The sequence below is a fragment of the Penaeus japonicus genome, unplaced genomic scaffold (genome assembly GCF_977035675.1).
Source record: "Penaeus japonicus unplaced genomic scaffold, GWHDUDI00000001_assembly GWHDUDI00000014, whole genome shotgun sequence".
NCBI lineage: Eukaryota > Metazoa > Arthropoda > Malacostraca > Decapoda > Penaeidae > Penaeus > Penaeus japonicus.
The window spans coordinates 13,763,473-13,783,893 of NW_028234416.1; the positions used below are offsets into that span (position 1 = coordinate 13,763,473).

General features: G+C 37.3%; 1 protein-coding gene across 1 annotated transcript in view; it reads right to left on the minus strand.

Moving 5' to 3' along the window:
* Positions 1–17,331: 17,331 nt before the first annotated feature.
* LOC122263284 (patched domain-containing protein 3) overlaps positions 17,332–20,421 on the minus strand; it is a 9,211-nt gene continuing 6,121 nt past the window's right edge. Inside the window, exons 2-3 of the mRNA XM_043031661.2 lie at positions 18,277–20,421; positions 17,332–17,705 (exon numbers count right to left, since the gene is read on the minus strand). The exon at positions 18,277–20,421 is cut by the window's right edge and continues 563 nt beyond it. Of these exons, the coding sequence (XP_042887595.2) occupies positions 17,400–17,705; positions 18,277–20,421 (2,451 nt within the window). The 3' untranslated portion in view covers positions 17,332–17,399. The remainder of the gene's footprint in view (positions 17,706–18,276) is intronic.

The window sequence follows — 20,421 nt, forward strand, 5'->3', positions numbered from 1 at the left end:
ACACACACACACACACAAAACACACACATACACACTACACACACACATACACACTCCACCATACACACACACTACACCCACACACTCACACCACATACACACACACATAACACACACATACACACACACATACACACACACAAACACACACCCATTACACACACACAACACACACACATACACCCACACAATACACACACAACAAACACACACACATACCACACACATACACACACACATACACCACACACAATACACACATACATACACACAACACACACACACATACACAAACACACACATACACAGAACACACACACACACATACACACAACACACACATAAATACACACAACACACACACACAACACACACACATACACACACACATACACATAATACACACATACACACAACACACACACACATACACACAACACACACATACACACAACACACACACATACACACAAACACACACACACACATACACACAAACACACACACATACACGCTCACAAACACACACTAAACACACACATACATACATACTACACACACACTACACACATACTACACACACATACACACACTACACAAACATACACACACATACACACACATACACACACTACACACACATACACACACATTACAGACACATAAACGCACATACATACACACACATACACACATATACACACATATTACAATACATATACATATACATGTACATAAAATATACATTACTTATTACATATCATATTATACTATATATACATATACATTTATATAATTAATATATATACATATATATACATATACATATATATACATTATACATATTTATTACATATACATATATATACATATAAATATATATACATATAACCTATATATACATATACATATTTATTAATATACATATATATACATATTACATTTACGTATACTGATACATATAGATACCATTTACATATATATACATTATATATTTTACAGATATATAGACAATATATTACCATATATTTATACATATATATATACATTATATTTATACATATATATATACATATATATATATACTAATATATTTTACATATTTATATTTACATTTTTGATATTTTATTATATATATTTTACTTATTATATATTAATATATATATTATTATATATATATACTTATATTTTTTTACATTTATATATATACATATATATATTCATATATATTTAATTATTAAAAATTATAGAACATCTATATATATACCTTTTACTCATTAGTAACAGTTAGATATAGATACATTTATTTATTTACATATTTAATATACATATATATATATACATATATATATATACTATATTGATATTCATATATATATATACATATTATATATACATATATATAGTACATATATTTATATACATATATATATTATTCATATATATATATTCTTATATAATAGACATATATATATAAACATTATATATATATAAGATATATATATACATATTATATATTATATATTAGTTAGACATATATATATATACTTATTTTAATTTAATATATTATATATATTCATATTATATACTTTTTAATAATTACTATATATATACATATATATAGATAACATTTATGGGGCTCGTAGCAGAGGGGTTGTGCATTCAGACTTAGATTTGTCGAAGATCTGAGTTCGTGCGTTCGAATCCAGGTGGTGAGTTGTTACCTTGGGCAAGGAACTTTACCTCGATTGCCTAAAGGTGTATACACAATGTGTGTGATATATACCCCCCCACCAAGATACAATTAGGGCCAGTAGGTGGGGTACCCGGCCATAACCCTCTTGAGAGGCCTACTTCCTGGAGTGGAATAATACAAGCTGAAAAAAAAAAAATATATATATATATATACCTATATATACATATATATACATATATATACCTATATATACATATATATACATGTACATACATATATATACATATATATACATGTACATACATATATATACATATATAAAACATGTACAACATAAATACAATATATACATGTACAATAACATATATATACCATATATATACATGTACATACATATATATACATATTATATACATGTAATACTATATTATACATATATATACATGTACATACATATTATACATATATATACATTACATATAACATACATAATTACATATATATACATGTACATTTACATATATATCATATATATACATGTACATACATATATATACATTTTATAACATGTACATACTTTATATATAAAATATATTATACATGTAACATACATATATATACATAAATACATGTACATACATATAAAATACATTTACATACATTATATACATATAATACATTACATACATATAAAATACATATATATATATGTACATACATATATTATACATATATATAAAATGTACATACATAAAATATACATATATATACATGTACATACATTATATACATATATAATACATTACATACATATATATACATATATATACTTTACATTACATATATATACATAATATATACATGTACATACATATATATACATATATATATGTACATACATAATATATACATATATATACATGTACATACATTATTTACATTATATACATGTACATACATATATATACATATATATACTTTACATACATATATATACAATATATACATGTACATACATTATATATACATATATATACATTACATACTATATAAAACATATATATACATGTACATACATATATATACATTATATACATGTACATACATATATATACATATATTATACATTACATACATATATATACATATATATACATGTACATACATATATATATACATGACATAATATATACATGTACTAATATATATACATGTACATATATAAAACATGTACATATATTTTACATGTACATATATATACATGTACATATATATACATGTACATATATATACATACAAAATATATACATACATATATATACATACATATATATGCATACATTATATATCATACATATATATACATACATATATATACATACATATATATACATACATATATATACATATATATACATACATATATATACATACATACATATACATACATATATATATATACATACATATATATACATATATATATATATACATATATATACATACATATATATATACATATATATATATATATACATATATATATATACATACATATATATACATACATATATATACATACATATATATACATACATACATATATATACATACATATATATATATATATTGTTACGTAAGCTTTAACCCTTGCACAGTGACACCTCCTGGCCAAGGGCTGGGTGGTAACAGATACCCATCAATTAACGAGTGATTAATTGGTGTCAACGTATTCCCTTAAATGTATCTTTACTAGTTTATTTCTTCCCATTTCTTAACTCACTACATATAACTCCATTATCCTTTCAGTTATGTCAATCCATATCAGTTACGTATTTCCATTAAGTTTTGTAGTCTCTTTTCTAAACCATTTCACTTCAAATTATATTATACTTTCTTAGTCACTACCACTCAACATTTATGAATCATATAAGGGAGAAGCAGAAAGTCAATATTCATCATAATACTATATTTACAATATCAATATATTTCATAGTTAAACAATCACCATATCACCGTAAATATCAGGTCCAGTCACCATCATCAACTCATTATAATATAATAATGAAAAGAATAGGATAACATATTAGTTATAAACAAAATACACTAAGCCCAAAGCAAATACAATAATAATGCAAACCACAACCGGCTCCTTCCGACCACCGACCAGCGCTCGCCAGCTCGTTCCCTCAAGACAGTCCAAGTACGTTCTGCCCTCCTTCCCCGTTATTCATATACATTGAAAAAAAGGTCGAACGGAACCCTGAATGACTCTGAACCAGTGAGTACTAAAATCGAACTGCAGTCTAGAATGTATGGCTTATAAATGATAATAATCAGGTGAGATGAGCACAGGTCGATGTTCAGTAAGCAGATGCGGTCATCATCATCTCCAGCATTATCACACCTCCCTCCTTAAAAGAAAAAAAAAGTCAATTACTCTTTTTTTCACAAAACATTCAATGCATTACAAATCACAACTTAAGTCATATCAACATGGTCAACAAAATTTATATTTTGGTAACAAGCAAAACGATACATTGATGTAATACATCACCATAAAACAGAAAAAGGGCATCATCAAACACTGCCATCAGTATATTGCTTCTCACTGACAGCACCTGTGAGTAAGACAAAAATTAGTACAACTCGCAATAAACATCGGGAGAGACAGTCATAATTGAAAGATGTATTGTAAGCTCATTTAATTTCTAGACAGAACTTTCAGCTATGACATTTTCTTTTCCTTTGATATGTGGATATCAAGATTATATTTCTGTAACTCTAAACTCCACCGCATGACCCTCTGATTCTTAGAGCTCTTTCCTCGATAGGAAACCAAAGGATTATGATCTGTAAAAAACTTTAGAGGATGTAAGGCAGGATATACATTCACTTCAAAATGTCTGAGTGCTAGAATAAGAGCCAGGGTCTCTTTTTCCACTGTTGAATATTTCTTCTGATGCTTATCAAATTTCTTTGAAAAGAAACATACAGGGTGATCAATACCTTTTCCATCACTTGGCATAGTACTGTAACCCACCAGCTGGCACAGTTTGTAAACACCCTGTGCCTCCGGTGCCATCAGTTTGTAACCCACCAGTGCCACCAATTTGTAAGCACCTACTGGCACTAGTTGTAACCCGCGGCCGGCACTAGTTTGTAAGCCACCACTGAGAGCAGTTGTTATAACCACTCGATGCCCTGGTTGTGATGCGGTGGGATAGAGACAGACGTTCACGTGCCATGGTCTTTATTGTGCACTCTAATACACTAGACCCTGGCGAAGGCCAGAGGTTCAGAGCGGTTCGCTCTAGTCTGTCTATCTGACCTCTCTGTCCTGATCTGTCTCTGTCTGATCCTTACATGTCCTTAAGTACAAATCTTTAGTCACTTTCTACGCCTGGGGCTTCACTAGCAAACACAGCTGCCTGAAAAAGCTTGTGTTCCAAGGCGGAAACGAACACAGGAAGCAGGATGCGTCACGTCAAGATACACTGCCATCGATATTGCATTGAATTAAGTAGTCATACATGATCAAATGTCTTATGTCACACAATATCAATCCCAGTGCCTTACAAGTACAGCTCCTGCTCCTATGTCACTGCATCTACATACAGTGTAAAAGGTTCTGTGAAGTTGGAGAAAACAAGAACAGGAAAGGAAACTTTGATCTTCCTGAATGCAGCTTCACATGATTCCGTCCTTTAAATTTTACCTTTTTTCTTAGTAAATCTGTTAGTGGAGCTACTACATCTGAGAAGTTCTTACAGAATCTTCGGTATATCCTGCCATGCCAAGAAACCTCATTACATCTCGTTTTGTTTTGGGTATAGAATAGTTATCTATTGCTTCAATTTTTCCATTCGAGGTCTGACTTGACCCTGACCTACAATATAGCCTAGTAAGTAACTTTTGTCCTGAGCAAAATCACTTTAACAAGATTAACCGTCAAGTTCGCCTCTGTTAACCTGTCAAATAGCGCCCGTAGCTTGATAATATGATCATTCCAGTTATTAGTGAATATAATACATCATCGAGGTATGCCTTTACAGCGTCAATACCTGCTATCACGCTGTTGATTAGCCTCTGAAAAAGTTGCAGGCGCTGTTCTAAGACCGAACGGGAGGACACGGTATTGATACAAGCCATCGGGTGTCACAAAAACTGAAATGCGTTTCGTCGTTCGTGAGAGGAATCTGCCAATATCCTTTAACAGATCATTTTGGTTACAGATGTAGCATTACCCACTTGATCAAAACAATCGTCTATCTGGGAATAGGATAACTGTCATCTTTAGTTAATGAGTTTACACGCCTGAAATCAGTACAAAATCGCCATAGATCCATCTGCCTTCGGAGCTAATATACAAGAGAACTCCACTCATCTCATATTAGGCTCGATGATCTGATTTTCAACATGTACTTATTTCTTTTCTTAATTGATTCAATTTTAAGGGGTTTAATCCTATAAGGATGCTGTTTTACAGGTGACGACTACCACATCAATATCATGATATATAAGTTTAGTCTTGCTCGGAACATCAGAGAATAAATGGGAGTATTCATGTAGCAAACACTTAACTCATCTTGCAGAGGCTCGCATAAATGACTAATCTTACATGCCAAATCTCTCAAATTTCAGAGTTAGATATTTTAGGTTCGGGCACGTCATCTAGACAGGCATCATCCTTCCCTTACATAATCTCTGTGTCTATAATCTCATTTACCATGATTTCTGCACGTTTACCTTTATCTTACTTACAGAAAAATCATTCCGTTCGAGATATGGCTTCATCTGATTGATATGACACACTGTCTGTTCTTACGTCTCCTGGGGTTTGTATACATGTTTAATTACTTATCTTTTTCTCCACAACATAAGGACCCTAGTAACGCGCTTTCAGTGACGTCCAGGGAGGGTAAGAAGACCAGCACTTTATCTCCTTTAAAAAAAGATCGAAATTATATTCTTTATCGTACAGGACTTCATGCGTCCTGAGCCTCACTTAGGTTTCTCTTGCAGTTCACAAGCTTGCTTAATCTAGCTCGAAATTCATCACATAATTCAGAATATTTGAGTCTCCATCACTACTCACACTTTTCCCCCAAAATTTTAAGGACTCTCACCTCGTGACCAAAGACAAGCTCAAAAGGGCTAAAGCCCAAAGATCTTGAACACTTTCTCTGACAGCAACAAAGCATCAGAATCCCTTCATCCCACTCTTTCTCTGTGTCATGGCAGTAGGTTCTGATCATATTCTTCAGAGTCTGATGAAACCTCTCAACTGCGCCTTGTGATTCTGGGTGATATGCACTTGAAATCTGATGCTCAATGCCCAAGACTTCCATTGCTTGTGAAAGACCCCAGATAAGAAATTACTCCCTGATCGTTTGAATAAACTGTGGTAACCCAAAAGTCGTGAAAAAACTTGCCGAAGCACTGATTTTCCTAAGAGGAATCGCTTCCGGATAGCGAGTCGTCTGGCACATTACTGTCAGGAGATATGCATTACCAGCCTGGTCTTAGGGAGAGGCCCCACACAATTACAATAACCTTGCTAAATGTTCAGACATTGCGGGTATCGGATACACGGGGCGCAGTGATTTTCGGTTTGGTTTTCCAACCACCTGACATGATGACACGTCTTACAAAATGCACCACATCTTTCCTCATGCCCGGCCAGTAAAAGTATTCTGTATCCTACTACAGTTCCTTATTAATGGCAAGATGACCTGCCATAGGCAGTCGTGAGCTAAAGTCAGTATTTGTTTTATAGGATTGGGGATAACAATCTGACGCAGCGTGAGCCAATCATCCCCAGCCGACACATAGTGGTCTCCATTTTCTCATTAAAATACCATCCTTCATATAATAACCCGTAGACACATCCGAAATTTCAGCCTCCGTCAGAGCTAACTCAGCATCTTACTTATTTCCGTGTACTTTGCTGATATATTAGCTTCTTTCTGTCACGGAGAAGAACCTAGCTTGTCTGGAACCTCACTATTATCGGATTCATAAGAAAATAACTCGTTTTAGATCTATACTCAAGACTTCCTCCACAGCGTCACGTACCTGAGCTCTTTTTCTTTGATTTTCACTCACAGTGGCCACACTACCCACCTATTCTTCTGGTTCTCACGACTGACTTCTGCCTCTCTCCTCATCGCTCTGGTAACCGCACATGCCGGGAACATGTCCATCCCTTCACCTGGCGCTCACTGCTGCAGTCTAGGTCTGGGGTACTCAGAACAATAGGATGTTTATATTACAAGTACCTTTCTTTGCAGATTCATTGCAAGAATAAAAGAAACACTTCAATAGGAAACTTGGGCACTACACGATGTTATATCCATATCTGTATAGTCAGATTTTAAGTGAACCGGTGAAGAGGAACACTCATTTGTCCACACTCAATCCCAGCCAATATAACATTGGCACCAATGGAGTTTTTCTGATAGAGGTAATATACCTTCTAACATTAAAGACACTAAAGAACCTGTATCTCTAAAAATAACACAGGTTTACGGTTCCCTTCACCTACCATGGATACAGTACCCTCTGAACAAAAAGGTTGGAAGTCTGTCCTTACTTTGCTTATACAGTGAATATTATTTTCCGCAAATTTACATTTGAATCCCTAACACTGGCAAGAGCTGTTGGAACTCCCTTGGACTTTTTCTTTCAAAAACAACAATTACTTTTAGTAGACCCAAAAGATTACAATATAAAAACCTGATGGTCTTCTCTTATCATAACGGAACTCTAGCTGGGACTGGCAGTGCCCTTCTTACATTCATTACATTACCTGTCGGGATGACGGTTGTGGTGGCTATTACACTTACAATTTTTCCTCTGACTTCGTGGCAGCGGTTTATTATGGAGAAAAATCCTCTTCCATACGAGCTGCGTGTACTAAATCTTTCACTCGGTTTTCATTCAAATAGATTCTCCTCTTTCAGGCACACATCTCTTGAACTCTTCCACAAGCAATATTGACAAATTCTCATAGTTCTTACAAACTCCCTCCACTTTTGCACCGACGGTAAATAAGTCGGCTTTCTTCTGCAAATTTCTAAATAATTCTGACTATCAAATTTGCGTAACTTACGGAACTTCAATCTATAGGCTTCCGGCACTAACTCGTAGCCTTTCAGTACAGCATTCTTAACCTTCTCATAGTCCCCACAGTCTATCTACAGGCATACACATATATATCTTTAGCCTTACCTACCGACACAGACTGAAGCAGCACCGTCCAATATTCCTTAGGCCATCCTGACTTAGTGCTATTTCTCAAAAACTAAAATATTTGTCTACGGCCCTTTCTGAAATGGAGGGACGATTTACGTTATTTGCAACATTGAAGGGAATACTGGGCGATGGAATCGAACCCCTCAATTCTAACTCTTCAGTTGAAGTTCTATGATTTCTAATTCTCTCATTCTAAATTCCATTCTCTAGCTCAATGTCTTTTAGTCAATCGTATGTGCATGTTCATGCCAAAACACTCCCTGCTTCTTCAACGTGATTTAAAGCAGACATGTCTAACAGGTCATTCTCCACCATATTACTTAATAACCTCATTTCTAATTTCCATGCTTTCTCATGCGTCTTACATTTTTCTGAAATACTCCGCAACTTTCAACAAATCACATTTACGCAATTCAGCCACTTTTCAATGATGGTGACTGCACAAACTCGGTTACATCAAAGTCATCTTAATTTGGCTTCTCCTTTATATGAAATTGGTAAACTCCTTTTAAATTAATTCTTGAATGAGAAAAATATCCCGGTCAGGCCCCCACTTTTGTTACGTAAGCTTTAACCCTTGCACAGTGACACCACCTGGCCAAGGGCTGGGTGGTAACAGATACCCATCAATTAACGAGTGATTAATTGGTGTCAACGTATTCCCTTAAATGTATCTTTACTAGTTTATTTTCTTCCCATTTCTTATCTCACTTCATATAACTCCATGATCCCTTCAGTCATGTCACTCCATTATCAGTTACGTATTTTCATTAAGTTTTGTAGTCTCTTTTCTAAACCATTTCACTTCAAATTTTATTATACTTTCTTAGTCACTATCACTCAACAGTTATGAATCATATAAGGGAGAAGCAGAAAGTCAATATTCACCGTAATACTATATTTACAATAACAATATATTCAATAGTTAAACAATCACCATATCACCGTAAATATCAGGTCCAGTCACCATCATTAACACATTATAATATCATAATGAAAAGAATAGGATAACATATTAGTTATAAACGAAATACACTATAAGGCCAAAGCAAATAATACAATAATAATGCAAACCACAACCGGCTCCTTCCGACCACCGACCAGCGCTCGCCAGCTCGTTCCCTCAAGACAGTCCAAGTACGTTCTGCCCTCCTTCCCCGTTATTCACTATACATTGAAGAAGGTCGAACCGTGAACCCTGAATGACTCTGAACCAGTGGAGTACTCAAATCGAACTGCAGTCTAGAATGTATTGCTTATAAATTGTAATAATCGGGTGAGGAGATGAGCACAGGTCGATGTTCGGGAAGCAGATGCGGTCATCAACATCTCCAGCATTATCACACCTCCCTCCTTAAAAGAAAAAAAAAGTCATTACTCTTTTTTTCACAAAACATTCAATGCATTACAAATCACAACTTAAGTCATATCAACATGGTCAACAAAATTTATATTTTGGTAAACAAGCAAAACGATACATTGATGTAATACATCACCATAAAACAGAAAATGCATCATCAACACTGCCATCAGTATATTGCTTCTCACTGACAGCACCTGTGAGTAAGACAAAATTAGTACAACTCGCAATAAACATCGGGAGAGACAGTCATAATTGAAAGATGTATTGTAAGCTCATTTAATTTCTAGACAGAACATCAGCTATGACATTTTCTTTTCCTTTGATATGGTGGATATCAAGATTATATTTCTGTAACTCTAAACTCCACCGCATGACCCTCTGATTCTTAGAGCTCATCCTCGATAGGAAAACCAAAGGATTATGATCTGTATAAACTTTAAGAGGATGTAAGGCAGGATATACATACACTTCAAAATGTCTGAGTGCTAGAATAAGAGCCAGGGTCTCTTTTTCCACTGTTGAATATTTCTTCTGATGCTTATCAAATTTCTTTGAAAAGAAACATACAGGGTGATCAATACCTTTTCCATCAGCTTGGCATAGTACTGTAACCCACCAGCTGGCACCAGTTTGTAAACACCCTGTGCCACCGGTGCCATCAGTTTGTAACCCACCAGTGCCACCAATTTGTAAGCCACCTACTGGCACTAGTTGTAACCCGCCGGCCGGCACTAGTTTGTAACCCACCACTGCGAGCAGGTGTTATAACCACTCGATGCCCTGGTTGTGATGCGGTGGTTAAAGAGACAGACGTTCACGTGCCATGGTCTTTATTGTGGACTCTAATACACTAGACCCTGGCCGAAGGCCAGAGGTCAGAGCGGTTCGCTCTAGTCTGTCTATCTGACCTCTCTGTCCTGATCTGTCTCTGTCTGATCCTTACATGTCCTTAAGTACAAATCTTTAGTCACTTTCTACGCCTCGGGGCTTCCACTAGCAAACACAGCTGCCTAGAAAAGCTTGTGTTCCAAGGCGGAAACGAACACAGGAAGCAGGATGCGTCAGGTCAAGACACACTGCCATCGATATTGCATTGAATTAAGTAGTCATACATGATCAATGTCTTATGTCACACAATATCAATACCAGTGCCTTACAAGTACAGCTCCTGCTCCTATGTCACTCGCATCTACATACAGTGTAAAAGGTTCTGTGAAGTTGGGAGAAACAAGAACAGGAAAGGAAACTTTGATCTTCCTGAATGCAGCTTCACATGATTCCGTCCATTTAAATTTTACCTTTTTCTTTAGTAAATCTGTTAGTGGAGCTACTACATCTGAGAAGTTCTTACAGAATCTTCGGTAATATCCTGCCATGCCAAGAAACCTCATTACATCTCGTTTTGTTTTGGGTATAGAATAGTTATCTATTGCTTCAATTTTTCCATTCAGAGGTCTGACTTGACCCTGACCTACAATATAGCCTAAGTAAGTAACTTTTGCCTGAGCAAAATCACTTTTAACAAGATTAACCGTCAAGTTCGCCTCTGTTAACCTGTCAAATAGCGCCCGTAGCTTGATAATATGATCATTCCAGTTATTAGTGAATATAATCACATCATCGAGGTATGCCTTACAGCCGTCAATACCTGCTATCACGCTGTTGATTAGCCTCTGAAAAGTTGCAGGCGCTGTTCTAAGACCGAACGGGAGGACACGGTATTGATACAAGCCATCGGGTGTCACAAAAACTGAAATGCGTTTCGCTCGTTCCGTGAGAGGAATCTGCCAATATCCCTTTAACAGATCAATTTTGGTTACAGATGTAGCATTACCCACTTGATCAAAACAATCGTCTATCCTGGGAATAGGATAACTGTCATCTTTAGTTAATGAGTTTACACGCCTGAAATCAGTACAAAATCGCATAGATCCATCTGCCTTCGGAGCTAATATACAAGGAGAACTCCACTCACTCATATTAGGCTCGATGATCTGATTTTCCAACATGTAGCTTATTTCTTTTCTTAATTGATTCAATTTTAAGGGGTTAATCCTATAAGGATGCTGTTTTACAGGTGACTGACTACCAACATCAATATCATGATATATAAGTTTAGTCTTGCTCGGAACATCAGAGAATAAATGGGAGTATTCATGTAGCAAACAACTTAACTCATCTTGCAGAGGCTCGCATAAATGACTAATCTTACATGCCAAATCTCTCAAAATTTCAGAGTTAGATATTTTAGGTTCGGGCACGTCATCTAGACAGGCATCATCCTTCCCCTTACATAATACTCCAGTGTCTATAATCTCATTTACCATGATTTCTGCACGTTTACCTTTATCCTTACTTACAGAAAAATCATTCCGTTCGAGATATGGCTTCATCTGATTGATATGACACACTCGTCTGTTCTTACGTCTCCCTGGAGTTTGTATTACATAGTTTAAATTACTTATCTTTTTCTCCACAACATAAGGACCATAGTAACGCGCTTTCAGTGACGGTCCAGGGACGGGTAAGAAGACCAGCACTTTATCTCCTGAAGAAAAAGATCGAAATTTAGTATTCTTATCGTACCAGGACTTCATGCGTCCCTGAGCCTCACTTAGGTTTACTCTTGCCAGTTCACAAGCTTTGCTTAATCTAGCTCGAAATTCCATCACATAATTCAGAATATTTGAGTCTCCATCACTACTCAACCACTTTTCCCTCAAAATTCTTAAGGGACCTCTCACCTCGTGACCAAAGACAAGCTCAAAAGGGCTAAAGCCCAAAGACTCTTGAACACTTTCTCTGACAGCAAACAACAGCATCAGAATCCCTTCATCCCACTCTTTCTCCGTGTCATGGCAGTAGGTTCTGATCATATTCTTCAGAGTCTGATGAAACCTCTCAACTGCGCCTTGTGATTCTGGGTGATATGCACTTGAAATATGATGCTCAATACCCAAGACTTCCATTGCTTGTTGAAAGACCCCAGATAAGAAATTACTGCCCTGATCGGTTTGAATAAACTGTGGTAACCCAAAAGTCGTGAAAAACTTGCCGAAGCACTGATTTTCCTAAGAGGAATCGCTTCCGGATAGCGAGTCGTCTGGCACATTACTGTCAGGAGATATGCATTACCAGCCTTGGTCTTAGGGAGAGGCCCCACACAATCTACAATAACCTTGCTAAATGGTTCAGACATTGCGGGTATCGGATACAACGGGGCGGCAGTGATTTTCTGGTTTGGTTTTCCAACCACCTGACACTGATGACACGTCTTACAAAAATGCACCACATCTTTCCTCATGCCCGGCCAGTAAAAGTATTTCTGTATCCTACTACAAGTCTTATTAATGGCAAGATGACCTGCCATAGGCGAGTCGTGAGCTAAAGTCAGTATTTGTTTCCTATAGGATTGTGGGATAACAATCTGACGCAGCGTGAGCCAATCATCCCCAGCCGACACATATGGTGGTCTCCATTTTCTCATTAAAATACCATCCTTCATATAATAACCCGTAGACACATCCGAAATTTCAGCCTCCGTCAGAGCTAACTCAGCAATCTTACTTATTTCCGTGTCCTTTTGCTGATATATTAGATTCTTTCTGTCCACAGGAGAAGAACCTAGCTTGTCTGGAACCTCACTATTATCGGATTCATAAGAAAATAACTCGTTTAGATCTATACTCAAGTCTTCCTCCACAGCGTCACGTACCTGAGCTCTTTTTCTTTGATTTTCACTCACAGTGGCCACACTACCCAGCCTATTCTTCTGGTTCTCACGACTGACTTCTGCCTCTCTCCTCATCGCTCTGGTAACCGCACATGCCGGGAACATGTCCATCCCTTCACCTGGCCGCTCACTGCTGCAGTCTAGGTCTGGGGTACTCAGAACAATAGGATTGTTTATATTACAAAGTACCTTTTCTTTTGCCAGATCATTTGCAAGAATAAAAGAAACACCTTCAATAGGAAACTTGGGCACTACACCGACTGTTATATCCATATCTGTATAGTCACATTTTAAGTGAACACGGTGAAGAGGAACACTCATTTGTCCACACTCAATCCCAGCCAATATAACATTGGCACCAATGGAGTTTTTTTCTGATAGAGGTAATATACCTTCTAACATTAAAGACACTAAAGAACCTGTATCTCTAAAAATAACCACAGGTTTACGGTTCCCTTCACCTACCATGGATACAGTACCCTCTGAACAAAAAGGTTGGAAGTCTGTCCTTACTTTGCTTATACAGTGATTATTATTTTCCGGCAAATTTACATTTGAATCCCTAACACTGGCAAGAGCTGTTGGAACATCCTTGGACCTCTTTTCTTTCAAAAACCAACAATTACTTTTAGTACGACCCAAAAGATTACAATTAAAACACCTGATGGGTCTTCTCTTATCATAACTGGAACTCTAGCTGGGACTGGCAGTGCCCTTCTTACATTCATTTACATTACCTGTCGGGGATGACGGTTGTGGTGGCATATTACTACTTACAATATTTTTCCTCTGACCTTCCGTGGCAGCGGGTTTATGTATGAGAGAAAAATCCTCTTCCATACGAGCTGCGCTGTCTAAATCTTTCACTCGGTTTTCATTCAAATAGATTCTCACTCTTTCAGGCACACATCTCTTGAACTCTTCCACAAGCAATAATTGACAAATTCTCATAGTTCTTACAAACTCCCTCACTTTTGCACCGACGTGTAAATAAGTCGGCTTTCTCTCTTGCAAATTCTAAATAATTCTGACTATCAAATTTGCGTAACTTACGGAACTTCAATCTATAGGCTTCCGGCACTAACTCGTAGCCTTTCAGTACAGCATTCTTAACCTTCTCATAGTCCCCACAGTCATCTACAGGCATACACATATATATCTTGAGCCTTACCTACCGACACAGACTGAAGCAGCACCGTCCAATATTCCTTAGGCCATCCTGAGCTTAGTGCTATTTTCTCAAAATAACTAAAATATTTGTCTACGGCCCTTTCTTGAAATGGAGGGACGAGTTTTACGTTATTTGCAACATTGAAGGGAATACTGGGCGATGGAACCGAACCCCTCAATTCTAACTCTTTCAGTTGAAGTTCTCTGAATTTCTAATTCTCTCATTCTAAATTCATTCTCTAGCTCAATTTCTTTAAGTCTAATCGTATGTGCATGTTCATGCCAAACACTCCCTGCTTCTTCAACGTGATTTAAAGCAGACATGTCTAACAGGTCATTCTCCACCATATACTTAATAACCTCATTTCTAATTTCATGCTTTCTCATGCCTGTCCTTACATTTATTCTGAAATACTCCGCAACTTTCAACAAATCACATTTACGCAATTCAGCCACTATTTCAACTGATGGTGACTGCACAAACTCGGTTACATCAAAAGTCATCTTAATTCTGGCTTCTCCTTTATATGAAATTGGTAAACTCCTTTAAATTAATTCTTGAATGAGAAAAATATCCCGGTCAGGCCCCCACTTTTGTTACGTAAGCTTTAACCCTTGCACAGTGACACCTCCTGGCCAAGGGCTGGGTGGTAACAGATACCCATCAATTAACGAGTGATTAATTGGTGTCAACGTATTCCCTTACTTAAATGTATCTTTACTAGTTTATTTTCTTCCCATTTCTTATCTCACTTCATATAACTCCATGATCCCTTCAGTCATGTCACTCCATTATCAGTTACGTATTTTCATTAAGTTTTGTAGTCTCTTTTCTAAACCATTTCACTTCAAATTATATTATACTTTCTTAGTCACTATCACTCAACATTTATGAATCATATAAGGGAGAAGCAGAAAGTCAATATTCACCGTAATACTATATTTACAATAACAATATATTCAATAGTTAAACAATCACCATATCACCGTAAATATCAGGTCCAGTCACCATCATTAACACATTATAATACAATAATGAAAAGAATAGGATAACATATTAGTTATAAACGAAATACACTATAAGGCCAAAGCAAATAATACAATAATAATGCAAACCACAACCGGCTCCTTCCGACCACCGACCAGCGCTCGCCAGCTCGTTCCCTCAAGACAGTCCAAGTACGTTCTGCCCTCCTTCCCCGTTATTCACTATACATTGAAGAAGGTCGAACCGTGAACCCTGAATGACTCTGAACCAGTGGAGTACTCAAATCGAACTGCAGTCTAGAATGTATTGCTTATAAATTGTAATAATCGGGTGAGGAGATGAGCACAGGTCGATGTTCGGGAAGCAGATGCGGTCATCATCATCTCCAGCATTATCACAATATATATATATGTATATGTATATATATGTACAAATATATATGTTTATATATATATACATACATATATATATATATATATATATATATATATATATATATCATTATATATATATATATATATATATATATATATATATATATATATATATATTATATGTATATATATATTATACATATACATATATATACATATAAATATATATATATATATAATATATATTATAATATATATAATATATATATATACATATACATATATATACATATGAATATATATATATATATATATATATATATATATATATATATATATACATAATATATATATTTATATGTATGTATATCATATCATAGACGGATGGGTCGATATATATATATAAACATATATATATATATATATATATATATATATATATATATATATATATATATATATATATATATATATGTGTGTGTGTGTGTGTGTGTGTGTGTGTGTGTGTGTGTGTGTGTGTGTGTGTGAGAGAGAGAAAGAGAGCATATTAAATCAAATCACATACTAATATCGAGACATGTTATAAAGTATAGCAGTTCGTTGTTTTCCATTCTTTCGACTCCTAACCTGTTCATATGTTAATTTTCTCATACGTCCACATGCTTATATGCGCACTTGTCTTCTCATATTGAATAGTCTCTGCACCATGTAAGGAATGTATAAGGAATGATACTCTTACTGGGATATATAATGATTTATTTTGAATATAAATAATAGTCACGAAGAACGCATATACGAATAAATAAAAAAAAGATAATCTAATATTTTTCTTGCTGGCCGCCGCCGCTTGCTTCGTTCGAATCAAAAGTTCCGTTCGTATATGCGCTCTCCTTCTCAAGGTTCTGCTTCAAGTTATCCTCGGGCTTGTCCCCATTTTGAAGGGTCTTCTCTATAAACGCATGGCTCGGCAAAGCGCCTCTTTTCTCTGTGGGCGTGAAAACAGGAGTGGGTTGAGGTGTAGGCGTGTGGGCGGTAGGGTAGGGCGCCGGGCCGATCAGAGACAGGAGCACCGGGAGGAACACGAGGCCGTGGTAGAGGCCGTAGAGACACACAGCGAAGAATACCTGGGGGAGAGAAGGCTTTGCTTTTGCTTTTACATATTCTGTATATCATAAATATATATATATATATATATATATATATATGTATATATATATATATATATATATACATATATATATATATATATATATATATATATATATATATATATATATATATATATATATATTGGTATAACGCACGCACGGAGTCACACACTCACACGTATACGCTCTCATCAGTGCCTGATACATATTGTGTTCAGGTATAGAAATGGTTGGTTGTATAACGCAAAAATGCAATCAGTTGTTTAACTTTTTAAATATACTTTGAATAAATTATAATATTATCATGGAATCTTTATCGTTGGAAGTTTGCAGCCTTCCTCTGGTTGATATATGTTCTAAGTGTTGAGAATTAAATAAATTCTTGGATAGTCATATCTAATTTTGAATTTTCAAATCGCCCCCCCCCCCTACATAAACTGGGTAAAAGTATGCTGAAATATTTATCGGGCGCCATGGCTAATCACAACATCGGAAAGTTATATTTGATTACGAGCCTAAACCGAAATCTCCCTTTGATGCGGCTTACCTTAAAAAATGTCAGAAAGACATGAGACGACGAGTTTGACAAGAAGACAAAGGAGAGGAAGGTGCTGAATCCTCCGTTGAGGACAGCAGGTCCTATCCTGCCGACGGTGGCCCTGGCCCGCTCGTCCCGCGTGCCGGTGTGCGTCATGAAGGTGTGGCCCACGTGCGCTGCATAGTCCACGCACAACCCAATGGCCAGAACCAAGTCAATGCAAGAGACGGTGTCGATGGTAAGGCCCCACCAGTGCATCAGCGCGCCGACGTCAATGAGCGTCAGGAACACACAGATTAGTACCATGAGACTGGTGGGGAAACTGGCGATGAGCAGAAGAGTCACCACAAACACGACTAAGAGGGCGAGTCCCATGTTCCTGTAGAGTTCCTCTTCGATGACCTGGTCCGTCTCCCACCCGGCGTAGGCTCTCGACCACGGGCGGACGTAACCTGTGAAATTTCCGTTTCGGACGATCGCCTTAACGTCCTCCATGGCATTGGACTTCTCTCGAGACGACTGAAGCAGTTTGTGTTTGTAGTTCATGCTCGAGGCGGTTACGGAAGGGGCTTTCTCGTGGCAAACCAGATCGGCCGAGAAGCGGAAATTCCTGCTTCTAAAGGGCGACCCACTCGGGGAGTGTAGAAACTGGGAGAGTTGGTCAAGGAATTCGTGTTCAGTCTGTCCCGGGTCAGGAACCTCAATGCCCTGTTTGCCCCAATACCTTTTGTATTCGGGATACCAGCTGTCAACCTCAGCCACGTATTCACTTTCCTTCAGCTGTTTGACAAGATTTTCAATTTTTGGCATTTCCTCTAATAAACTTACGTTTCCGAAATAAATGGTGCCTTCTTCCCCAGATGAGGGATAGTAGTATTTTTGTTTCATAAAGAACTTATAAAGGTAAGAATCTTGAGGCAGAAACCACACGGGATCAAACTCTTGACGCAGGTTCGACAGCCCCCACCCGGAAACCGCCAGAACTGCTGCTGTTACAACAATTACAACGATCTTCACGGGCAGCTTGAACAAAAACTTCGCATACACTTCGGTGAAAAACGTCTGGCACAGGTCTCGCTGGCTGCAGTCATTCGGGGTCCAGTTCTTTATTTTCCAACACCACAGAAACCCATGTCGAGAGTCTTCCAGTCGTCGCTGGTCGAGGGAAAGGCAGGCGACAAAAAATGTTGACTGGAAAAAATATATGGCAGCGATGCCAATAGCAGCATAAAGACAGAAGGACCTAAGGGCTGGCAACACGGTCGTGCTCCCTATAGCAAAGGCTACGAAATCGGTGACAGAAGTAACTGTGATGGAAACTCCAGCATGTCTCAGTGCGCAGCCAATCCTCTCGTGCAAGTCTTTAGTCTGCTCTTGTGGCGTGAGGTTATTCCATGCCTGCATGATGACAAACATGTCATCGATCCCAAGGCCAAGCAATAAGAAAGGCAGGATGCTGTTGACGGGGCCGTACGGGACGCCGAAGGCAGAGCAAAGGCCGTACGACACTCCGACCGCCAGTCCCACACAAGACAGACCGAGCAATGAGAGCACGGGCCTTTGCTCCACTAAATTGAATTTTCCAAGCATCACCACGACATAAATAAACACGATCCCGAACCCGACGCTCAGGTACTGCAGGTCCCCTTCGATATTCCCACTGCTGATGGTCCCAAAGCTGGAGGAAGCCATTAGATAAAAAGAAATGTTACTTGGTCGATCTGTCTCGTTCAAAACATTTTCGATAAACTGTTGTTCCCATTCGAAATTTGCGATGTCAACCTGTGACCCTGATCCGCCATCGTTCAGGTATTCCCCGAGTTCAATGGCTGTGCGGTTGACTTTGGTGAACCACATGTGACTCGCAGCTCGAGCCCTGACGATCAGTCCATCGGCGTCCCTCTCGATGCCTCCCAGGAACTTGGTGGCGTTCAAAGGAAACCCAAAAACGGCGCTCACGTCCGCGTAGTTGATCTCGTCAATGATCTCTTTTTGTGTCAGTGGTTCTATGTCCCTCCGATCGTAACCGAACACTTCCAAGAGGCCATTCTCCAGACACGATTGCTCCATAGTCGACTGGAAATCGCAGTAGCCTTCCCGCGATAAGATTAAACTCCAGTCGAAATCATCCTCTTCCCCGTAATCATCTGTCTG